Raw genomic sequence first — 12,168 nt, 5'->3', positions numbered from 1 at the left:
TAGGAATAAAAAGGAGTAACAAGTGCTTAAGGGATGTAATTATTTAAAAAACAAAAACAGAAGTAGAAAACCTAATGAATAACTAAGAACATGATGAACTGTAGTGGCCCTAAAGAAATGGGGAGGTGTGTTGCTTCTATTTTTAGTATAAGAATTTAGCAAATTTTCTTCAGTTTTTAGCCTAAAAGAACCTTTTGCAGGTTTCCAGCCTTAGAGAACCTCTTACACCAAAGATAAAGTAATTAGGCATTTCATTCTGATCTTATTATTTAAAACAGTTTATTGGGCATAATCTTACCTATTCACTTTCAGAAAGATATTTCAGAAAGATAAACCCTAACATCTTCTGTGTGGATTTTGTATGATGGATCATGTTTTCTTTCACATAATATAAAAGGACTTAATTTGGGTGAAATTCTAAATTAAATTTATTCATTTCCATTCCTTTCCAGATTGTTAAAGGAGATGGGTTGGCAAGAAGACAGTGAAAATGATGAAACATGTGCACCCTTAACTGAGGATGAAATGAGAGAATTCCAAGTTATTAGTGAACAGGTAAGAACTGAATCATGTAAGCTCACTTTAAAAATAGCCCTTCCTTAATCAGAACAACATATAACTAAGCATTTTTAAGGGGTGAGGTTAGATGTTTTATTTAGGGATTTGTTGAGCATCCCATTATAGGTCAGATTGGCCTTTGTTTTAAATAGGTCTGCAAGGCTGACTTCTTTAAATCCATGGATCTGCAGTGCTTAGAAATTAGTGTAAAGAATGTATCTGATTTATCATTTACCAGGCATTTAAAAAATGACTTGGTGATAAGAAGTAGAAAACAACAGTAGCTTTCTCAGATGTGATTTCATCTTTTATCCTTTTCTTGGCACAGGAATTTTGATATCCTAAACGTCTTTTTTTTTTTTTTTTTAATTTCTGCATAGTTGCTTTTTTGAAAGAGTTATTGTTTAGTCACTAAGTCATGTCTGACTCTTTTGACCCTGTGAACTGTAGCCCTTCTGGCTCCTCTGTCCATGGGATTTCCCAGGCAAGAATATAGGAGTGGATTGCCATTTCCTTCTCCAGGTCATCTTCCTGACCCAGGGATCAAACCTGATCTCCTATGTTGGCAGATGAATGCCACTGAGCAACCGGGGAGTATTCCTTAGAAGATGTATGGTAGAGTTGAGGGAAATCTCAGGGAGTTTTTCAAATTTTTTTTCAAATCCATTGTACTTCTTGAAAATAGTTCTGGTCATACAAAAGCGATTTTCTGTATAGAAGTATTATCAATGTTAATAATCTCAAAACACTTTTCACATGCTTTGAATGAAATTTTTGAGGAAATTAGTTATATTTACTTAATAGATTCATCATCCTAATTAAAAATTTGTGCCAAAATGCAAATAGCATAAAATTTACCATTTAAATCATTTTTAAGCATACAGTTCTATGGCATTTAGGTACATTCATATTGTTATGCAGATGTTACCACCACTCACCTCCAGAGCTCTTTTCATTGTTAAAACTGAACCTCTGTACCTATTAAACCATGACTCTATTCCTTGTTCCTCCTAACCCTTGGAAACCACCGTTCTGCTTTCTGTCTCTGAATTTGACTGCCTTAGCCCCTTATGTAAGTGAAATCATGCAGTATTTGTCCTTTTGTGACTGGCTTATTTCACTTAGCAGAATGTCTTCGAGTTTCATCCATGTTGTAGCACAGGTCAATCAGAATTATCTTTTATCAGAGACACAATAATCCATTATATGTGTATGTACCACATTTTGTTTATCCATTTGTCCATTGATGGACACTTGGGTTGCTTCCACCTTTTGGCTGTTGTAAATAATGCTGTGTGAATATGGGTGTATAGGTATCTATATCTGTCTATCTACATGGCTATAGATCAGTAAGTAGTGTCTCTTTCTCTGTCTCTCTCTGTGTGTATATATATATATACACACACACACACACACACACCCCCCAAAATATTAGAATATATATGTGTATATATATAAATGGTTTGGTATGCTGTAAATGCAGCTCTCCCAAGAGTAGTGATTTATTCCTAGGAAATATTTTGTTATATTGGTTTGATCTATAATCACCTATATAACTAGTTTTTCAGAAATGATACCATAATCTGTGGAGTTTTATTTACCTTTATTGTATTCTTGGTCACATTTAATTATTAGAGCATTCTTAGTTTGTAGTAACTCTTGGAAAATGATTTATTTATTCACTTTATTTCTGTTGATATTTTAGTTACAGAAGAATGGTCTGAGGAAAAATGGTATTTTGAAAAATGGCCTGATCTGTGACTTCAAGTTTGGACCCTGGAAAAACAGCACTTTCAAACCCACTATTGAGAATGAGGACACAGAGACAAGTAGCAGTGACACATCGGATGACGACGATGTGTGAAGGATTTCCTAACAGCTTTAGAATTATAGTGTGATACATCTCTCATACAGTTTGGGGTGAATTGTAAAAATGAAGAACTATAATTTATGTAGTAAAATACCCCATTAGAAGATGATTTTTTTGGGGGACTTCAATATGAAGAAAACCAAGAATGTTGTGTTGGGCTGTGTTGAACATTATTTCTTTGTAAATGAATGTTGTAGAAATGAGGACTTTGGTTGATCCAACATTGACTTTCTTCATCACTGCAGCATTTCTCTGACTAGCAATGTGACGATGTAACAAATGAGAGTTTCTCATTTAATAATAAAAAAATTGTGTAATGTTTTGCAAAGCTTCTGTCTTAAAATGTCCAGGTCTTAAGAAAAAAGGCAGCTTACACTGTTCTGCTTGCAGAGTCATATCTTTTCGTACAATGGAAATCCTCAAGTCCACTTTGTGTGGCACTGTCCCCAGCCTTCCCCCTCCTCCAAAAAAGGACAATGTAGCATGTTGGCTAAAACTGGAGCAAAGTGCACTAAAACTAAAACTTTAATTTCCTGAACTCAACTGTTGTGCTAGTCACGTTTTAAAACATAAATTGCTCTTTAGCCATTTGTAGTTCAGTAAATATAACAGGAAAGACTTGCCACACTTTCTTCCAAATTTAAGGAGGTGATTTTCAAGAGCTTTATTGGGTATGTTGTAAGACCAGGATTTTCAGAGTTGATGGGAAAGAGTCTTGTGGGAAAACTTATTTTGATAAATTATTACACATGCAGAAAACTGATCACACTGACTGGATCTGTCCACATGGAAAATAAACTGGATTTTCAGAATATTGTCGTTCTTTGTAGTGTTCAAGATATTGGTCTCTAAACACATTGTGGTTTATTCACTTTTTAAAACAAAGTTATACTTTAGTTATTTCTTTATGGTGATTATTTTTGAGTTTAGAAAAAGAAAATAGTTAAAATAGCCCTTTTATTATCAACTGCTTAAGTTTATTGAATGAATGGTAAAAACCACTTTATTTTTCATTTGCACGTTAATAATAGAGTTATTTCTCTTTACTGCTCACTGTAAGGGTAAATTTGCTCTCTCTCTTTTTTTAGTATTTTTGATTGTTCTGATTTTGTTTACCCACATTTACTTTTAGCTTCTTCCATCCCACTTCCATGTTTAAATATATTCTGATTGTAAAAAACATAATCTTAAAGCAAAAATGTTTAAAGTTAACGTCCTCAAGATGTTTTCTCAGAAAGCTGCAGTGCTTTTGCTGTTTCCATTTCAGTAATCCTATGCAGGTTCCCCAGCTTTCACCAGAAGCCAGATTTTTTGGTTCATACTGAGACTGCTGTTGATGGGGAAATTTAAACAAAACACAGATTTCACCCCCACAAAACTTAATGAGGATGGGTGGATATAGTATTAAATATATCTTAAAATTTATCTTTTATAATAGGCTTTTATTATATAATATGCCATAAATCAGTCTAATTACATAAAGTGAAAGGTAGCATTAGCCACAAGTAAACTGAAACAAAGCTCTGTCAGTATCATATTGAATGTTTTTGGAAGTCTTAGATTGCACTGACTGGTTTATGGCTTAATGAAATCTATCAGATGCAAATTGTACTTGCTAACACAAGGTCAAAGGGATCTGAAAAATGTGGTTTACGTTTGAAATTAATTTATTGTGTTTTCTAAATAGCTTTTAGAAAAGATTCTATAATTTTCTATTTTTTGTCGTTTTCTGTTTTCTATTGAGATAATTTTGCCTTAAGTCTCATTTTTCAGCAGCTACTGTTTGTTGTGTGTTCACACATTGTGATATTGAGTGTTTCCATTGTGGTAAGATACAATGGTATGGTTATTCTATGCATTTAATGATAGCATTAACTAGTTTGGCTACTGAGTTGATGGAGCCATATGGATGTATTTTGATAGAATGTTTAAAGCGTAGCATGATTTTAACTTGCTCTTGAAATATGGGCAGCTGGTAGACTTCGGACTGTATTGTTTGAAAGGGAGCCCATGAGTATTATGGAAACTAGTTAAATTGTACATCTAGTGTGAAATTGTCAAACCCAGGATGTGGAGGCCTGGGGGGAAGTTACTGCTTTTAATTGCTTCAAACTGTTTCTCTGCAGCAAGTTCTTTTTTACAACCACTTTATTGTGGTATAAATTGGCATAAACTACATATTTAAAGCTTATAGTTTGATTATCTTTGCCTTGTGAAACCATTGCTGGAGTCAGGGTAGTGAATATATATGTCACGCTGAGAAGTTTTATGTTTCCTGCTTTGTAATCTTCCCCTTTTACTACTACTAATACTCCCTCTCCCCAGCCTTTTTTTTAATGAGCAGAATTCTTACGGTAATGGGTTTAAAAGAGCATTTCCAAAATTATATCTTGTCTTATATTCAGGATTATGGTAACTTTTATTTCCATAAATATATTTTTATTAAAGTTGAAATAAACATAGAAATGTTAATCTAAAAAAATCAGATTTGATATCAGATCAGATTCAGGTTGACCTTATTAAAATTCAATGTGTTGAAGGGCTTGGTATCTATAAACATTTTAAATTTCTTTGCTAGTGTTTGTACTGTTGTTAGAATATTATTACATAAGCATTTTAAACTTACTTACGGGTAAGTTTAAATACTAATAATGTCCTAAGTAACTCCGTTCAGTCACTCAGTCGTGTCCGACTCTTTGCGACCCTATGAACCACAGCACGCCAGGCCTCCCTGTCCATCACCAACTCCTGGAGTTTACTCAAACTCATGTCTGTTGAGTCAGTGATGCCATCCAACCATCTCGTCCTCTGTCGTCCCCTTCCCCTCCTGCCTTCAATCTTTCCCAACATCAGGGTCTTTCCAAATGAGTCAGCTCTTCGCATCAGGTGGCCAAAGTGTTGGAGTTTCAGCTTCAACATCAGTCCTTCCAATGAACACCCAGGACTGATCTCCTTTAGGATGGACTGGTTGGATCTCCTTGCAGTCCAAGGGACTCTCAAGAGTCTTCTCCAACACCACAGTTCAAAAGCATCAATTCTTCGGCACTCAGCTTTCGTTATAGTCCAACTCTCACATCCATACATGACTACTGGAAAAACCATAGCCTTGACTAGACGGACCTTTGTTAGCAAAGTAATGTCTCTGCTTTTTAATATGCTGTCTAGGTTGGTCATAACTTTTCTTCCAAGGAGTAAGCGTCTTAATCTCATGGCTGTAATCACCATCTGCAGTGATTTTGGAGCCCCCAAAATAATAAAGTCAGACACTGTTTGCACTGTTTCCCCATCTATTTGCCATGAAGTTATGGGACCGGATGTCATGATCTTAGTTTTCTGAATGTTGAGCTTTAAGCCAACTTTTTCACTCTCCTCTTTCACTTTCATCAAGAGGCTCTTTAGTTCTTCTTCACTTTCTGCCATAAGGGTGGTGTCATCTGCATATCTGAGGTTATTAATATTTCTCCTGGCTATTTTGATTCCAGCTTGTGCTTCCTCCAGCCCAGCGTTTCTCATGATGTATTCTGCATATAAGTTAAATAAGCACGGTGACACTATACAGCCTTGACATACTCCTTTTCCTATTTGGAACCAGTGTATTGTTCCATGTCCAGTTCTAACTGTTGCTTCCTGACCTGCATACAGGTTTCTCAAGAGGCAGGTCAGGTGTCTGGTATTCCCATCTTTGAAGAATTTTCCACAGTTTATTGTGATCCACACAGTCAAAGGCTTTGACATAGTCAATAAAGCAGAAATAGATGTTTTTCTGGAACTCTCTTGCTTTTTTGATGATGCAGCACATGTTGGCAATTTGATCTCTGGTTCTGCATTTTCTAAAACCAGCTTGAACATCTGGAAGTTCATGGTTCACGTATTGTTGAAGCCTGGCTTGGAGAATTTTGAGCATTACTTTACTAGCATGTGAGATGAGTGCAATTGTGCGGTAGTTTGAGCATTCTTTTGGATTGCCTTTCTTTAGGATTGGAATGAAAACTGACCTTTTCCAGTCCTGTGGCCACTGCAGAGTTTTCCAAATTTGCTGACATATTAAGTGCAGCACTTTTACAGCATCATCTTTCAGGATTTGAAATAGCTCAACTGGAATTTCATCATCTCCACTAGCTTTGTTCATAGTGATACTTTCCAAGGCCCACTGGATATCACATTCCCAGATGTCTGGCTCTAGATGAGTGATCACAGCATCATGATTATCTGGGTCGTGAAGATCTTTTTTGTACAGTTCTGTGTATTCTTGCCACCTCTTAGTGTCTTCTGCTTCTGTTAGGTCCATACCACTTCTGTCCTTTATTGAGCCCATCTTTGCATGAAATGTTCCCCTGGTGAGTATGATTGTCTTGAAGAGATCTCTAGTCTTTCCTATTCTATTGTTTTCCTCTATTTCTTTGCATCATCACTGAGGAAGGCTTTCTTATCTCTCCTTGCTATTCTTTGGAAACTCTGCATTCAAATGGGTGTGTCTTTCCTTTTCTCATTTGCTTTTTGCTTCTCTTCTTTTCACAGCTATTTGTAAGGCCTCCTCAGACAGCCATTTTGCTTTTTTGCATTTCTTTTTCCTGGGGATGGTCTTGCTCCCTGTTTCCTGTACAATGTCACGAACCTCCGTCCATAGTTCATCAGGCACTCTGTCTATCAGATCTGGTCCCTTAAATCTATTTCTGACTTCCACTGTATAATCATAAGGGGTTTGATTTATCCCTTATGATTATACAGTGGAAGTATATATTACTGACTCCCAAAACATAACTAACCTTGACCTGACTTCAGATTCTACCTGAATGATTCATAATCCCTTACTCTAAAACTTTGTAAAAGATGTTTTATCCAATGTGTTCTATTAGAATTCAGCTACCTGGATTAGAAAAGATACTTGTGAAATTTTTCTTTAAAGTGAGGTTTTTATATTGCCATATAAATTTAGGAATATATTGCTTCTGCTGCTAAGTTGCCTCAGTCCTGTCCAACTCTTTGCAGCCCTATGGACTGTAGCCTGCCAGACTTCTTTGTCCATAGATTCTCCAGGCAAGAATACTGGAGTGGGTTGCCATGCCCTCCTCCAGGGGATCTTCCCAATTGGATTGAACCCGTGTCTCTCTATGTCTCCTGCATTGGCAGGCAGGTTATGACCACTTGCGCCACCTGTCCATGGGATTCTCCAGGCAAGAATACTGGTTGCCATGCCCTCCTCCAGGGGATCTTCCTGACCTGATTGAACCCACGTCTCTTACGTCTCCTGCATTGGCAGGCGGGTTCTCTACCGCTCTCACCACCTGGGAAGGCCTAGGAACATATTGATAGGCTTTTAAATAAGAATATCACTAATTGTGAGAGGTGGATATTATGAGTTTTGAGAACAGTTGCATTTCTGAAGGTTTTAATCATTACTTTGCTCTTCAGGAGGGAGTGAGCAGCACATTTCAAGCAATAGCAAAATCCATAAAAATCTCCGAGGGCTGTAGAGAAGTTTCCATTGTTCTATTTTGCTACTTAATGTAAATTTGCCTTAGGGCTGAATGCTAGAATTTAGAAAAATGATGGGTCTCCCAAGAGAACTGATTATTTTTGTAGATAATTTGTTTGCTGACACATGGACCTGAAGTGTTACTACTTAAGGGGTTGAGAATATGTGTAATTCAGTTATCTACTTTAAAAGATTTTCTAATTGAAATTCTCTCCTTATGAGATATAACATGCAGTTAATCACTACTTGTGCAGTTCATCACTTGCTGACACTTAATTTATCCTGTAGATTTCACTCTACCTATCCATTTATAATCTTTGTTTTGTAGAAACCTAATCTGAAACTAATTGAAATTTATAATGTTAAATCATGTTAGAAGGACATTACTGTAGCATGTTTAATGGCAGCAGTGTCCCAACCCTTGGTATACATAAGACCCCATGTAGTAGTAGTTCCCAAACTTGTCTACACATTAGTGTTACTAGAGAACTTAAAAAAAAGATTCTATTTCTGTTTTGCATATAGGGTTATCATTACCATCTTTCTAAATTCCATATATATGTGTTAGTATGCTGTAACGTTCTTTATCTTTCTGGCTTACTTCACTCTCTATAATGGGCTCCAGTTTCTAACGTATTGACATGCAGTATGGTAGAGTAGCTAACACTTGGATATGAAACCTGGCTTTACGCTTTATGTGAGCTTTGATCTTAATCCAGATAGTTAACTTCTTGAAATGTTAATATCTCTTCTGTAGAATTACTGTAAGGATGAAGAGAATCATTAATACCTGGTGTAAATCCTGGGCACACAGTAGGTTTTCATGAATTTTAGCTGTTAATCTCTACTGTTAAAACCATGTAATTCAACAGGAACTCCCAGTAACATGTAGTTCAGTCACTCAGTCATGTCCAAGTCTGCAACCCCATGGGCTGCAGCATGCAGGGCTTCCATGTCTATCACCAAACCCCCAGAACTTGCTCAAACTCTTGTCCATCGAGTCTGTGATGCCATCCAACCATCTCATCCTCTGTCATCCCCTTCTCCTCCTGCCTTCAATCTTTCCCAGCATCAGGGTCTTTTCAAATGAGTAAGTTCTTCATATCAGGTAGCCAAAGTATTCGAGTTTCAGATTCAGCATCAGTTCTTCAATGAATATTCAGGACTGATCTTTAGGATGGACTGGTTTGATCCCCTTGCAGTCCAAGGGACTCTCAAGAGTCTTCTCGAACACCACACTTCAAAAGCATCAATTCTTCGGTGCTCAGCTTTCTTTATAGTCCAACTCTCACATCCATACATGACCACTGGAAAAACCATAGCTTTGACTGGACAGACCTTTGTTGACAAAGTAATGTCTCTGCTTTTTAATGTGCTGTCTAGATTGGTCATAGTTTTGCTTCCAAGAAGCAAGCATCTTTTAATTTCATGGCTGCAGTCACCATCTGCAGTGATTTTGAAGCATGTAGTACATATTTTTAAAAGTTACATGTTAAATTAAACAGAAACTATTCTAAATGGCTATATGTGGTGTAAAACAACTGGTTGAGTTCTCACTAAACTTTGTTTCTTTTCCACTTCATTTATTTGACATTATGCTCAGTTATGAACTAAACTTGATTTTTTTTTCACTCTAAGGAGTTTACCAGTTTTCTGAAATGTAATCATTTAGTAAATCATATTCTTGTCAACTAATTACAAAGATGGGCTTCAGTGCTTTCAAATTTTTTAAAATAGAATTGCGTTTAATAGTGACATTTTTTGTAGAAATAATTCTAAGCTGGAGTTTATTTCTCTTAAGGTTTAATCCTTTTTCTAGGATGCTAAAGATCAGAGATAATGAGGTGGAGAATTTTGATGAGAGGGATATGACTCTTTAAAAGCTGTTTATCCTTAAATGGACACTAGATCATGGGACGAGCTTACCAGGTCTGGGTCACAAGAAAATTAGATTATAGGTATCAACTTTTGTTTTAAAAGGTTTATGATTTTGTAATATTTAAAAATTTTTTTATTGGAGTGTAGTTGATTTACAATGTGTTTCTGCTGAATAGCAAAGTGAATCAGTTACACATATATCCACTTTTTTTTAGATTCTGTTCCCATATAAGTCATTACAGAGCATTGAGTAGAATATCCTGTGCTACACAATAGGTTCTAATTATCTATTTTATTATAGCATTGTGTATATATCAATCCCAACCTTACAATTTATCATTCCCAACTCTCCTGCCTCCTCCCTTGGTAACCATAAATTTTTTTCCCTACATCTGTGACTTTCTGTTTTGTAAATAGGTTTATTTGTGCCATTTTCTTAGATTCCACATATAAGCGATATATTTCTTTTCTCTGCACTCGGTATGACAATCTGTAGGTCCATCCATGTCACTGCAAATGCCATTATTTCATTCTTTTTTTAATGACTGATTTTCCATTGTATATGTATGTATATATCTAGATAGATACCTATATATTTAGATCTAAATCTGTATGGAAATATATAGATACCTATCTAGATTGAGAGCAGGAAGAGAACGGGCTGACAGGATGAGATAATTAGATGGCATCATTGACACAATGAACATGAATCAGAGCAAACTGTGGGAGTTCATGAAGGATAGGGAAGACTGGTGTGCTACAGTCCATGGAGTTGCAAAGAGTTGGACATGCACACGCATGCACACTCTGGTTCCAGTCTGTCAGAGTATCTTCCTGAATCTGGGTCTCCTGCAGGCAGATTATTGTCTGAGCTACAGGGAAGACCTATGTATTATGTACATACCATATCTTTTTTAATCCATTCTTTTGCCAGTGGACATTTAGTTTGCTTCCTGGCTATTGTAAATAGTGCAGCAGTGAACCTTGGGGTACATGTATCTTTTTGAGTTATGGATTTCTACAAATAGCTGCCTGCAAGTGGAATTGCTGGATCATATGGTAGCTCTTGTGTTTAGTTTCTTAAGGGACCTCCATACTGTTCTCCATAGTGGCTGTACTGATTGACATTCCCACCAACAGTGTAGTAAGGTTCCCTTGTAATGACATTTTAGATATTAGAATCTTTTTTCAGTAAGGAATTTACTTTTGTTGTTACAACTTGAATGCAGCTTTAATGTGGTTGTCTTTAAAGATAGGAGAAATTTGCAGACTGGCAATTAACTTGGTGTTTTTCCTGGTGGTTCAGATGGTGAAGAGTCAGTCCACCTGCAGTGCAGAAGACCCAGGTTTGATTCCTGGGTTGGGAAGATACCCTGGAGAAGGAAATAGCAACCCACTCCAGTATTCTTTCATGGAGAATCCCATGGACAGTGGAGTCTGGTGGGCTATATAGTCCGCAGGGTTGCAAAGAATTCAACACAAGTGAGTGGCTAAACACACTTTAAATGCCTCTGTCAGTTAGTCTAGGCACTGAAATAGTAGTTACTTTATAAGAAGTTGATTTGGTGAGGTGAAAAAGTATTTTATTTGGAGTAAGTATTTTCTCCTTAAAATTGAGCTTAAATGTCCTGACAATGGCAGAATAGATAAAACCTGGGTGCTGAGAAGTAAGGCGTATAGGGTCCATCTTTATGCCCAAATAGAACCCATTAAGATGTCTATAATTTCCTTCTGGGGGATTTTTTTTTTAAGTTGGGTGTTGGCAGACTTTCTACAAAACAGCAGATGGTAAATATTTTAGGCCATATAATCTGTTGAAAAAGTATCAAGTCGCTCAGTCATGTCCGACTTTGTGTGATCCCATGGACTGTAGCCTGCCAGCCTCCTCTGTCCATGGAATTCTCCAGGGAAGAATACTGGAGTGGGTAGCCATTCCCTTCTCCAGGGGTTCCTCTTGACCCAGGGATTCATTCTGTGTCTCCTACATTGTAAGTGGATTCTTTACCATCTGAGCCACCAGGGAATCCCCATATAGTCTGTTGCAACTACTCAAATTTGCCATTATAGCATGAAAGCAGTCAGAAAATAGCTGGATGAATGGATGTGTCCTGTGTTCCAATAAAACTAGCTATCTAGGGGCAGTAGTTTGCTAGATTGAGGGCAGGAGGAGAAGGGGGTGACAGAGGATGGGATGGTTGGATGGCATCACTGACTTAATGGATACAAGTTTGAGCAAACTCCAGGAAATAGTGAAGGACAAGGAATCCATCTGGTGTGCTGCAGTCCTTGGGGTCGCAAAGAGTCGGATATTACTTAGTGACTGCACAACAACTTCTCAGTCTTAAGAACCAGACCTTTGGAAATGAGTAAAAATTGGATTGTGGTA

The 12,168-nt window shown here is 36.9% G+C and overlaps 1 protein-coding gene across 3 annotated transcripts in view; it reads left to right on the top strand.

Moving 5' to 3' along the window:
* Positions 1 to 3,240, top strand: part of GPBP1 (GC-rich promoter binding protein 1) — a 68,173-nt gene extending 64,933 nt beyond the window's left edge. For all 3 annotated transcript variants that reach the window (XM_043887521.1, XM_043887519.1, XM_043887520.1), the window contains 2 exons: positions 453 to 555; positions 2,264 to 3,240. In XM_043887521.1, the coding sequence (XP_043743456.1) occupies positions 453 to 555; positions 2,264 to 2,422 (262 nt within the window). In that variant the 3' untranslated portion in view covers positions 2,423 to 3,240. The remainder of the gene's footprint in view (positions 1 to 452; positions 556 to 2,263) is intronic.
* Positions 3,241 to 12,168: the final 8,928 nt, after the last annotated feature.

This window comes from Cervus elaphus, chromosome 25 (assembly GCF_910594005.1).
Source record: "Cervus elaphus chromosome 25, mCerEla1.1, whole genome shotgun sequence".
Taxonomy (NCBI): domain Eukaryota; kingdom Metazoa; phylum Chordata; class Mammalia; order Artiodactyla; family Cervidae; genus Cervus; species Cervus elaphus.
The sequence above is the reverse complement of the archived record's forward strand: the minus strand, read 5'-3'. Positions and strand labels throughout refer to the sequence as shown.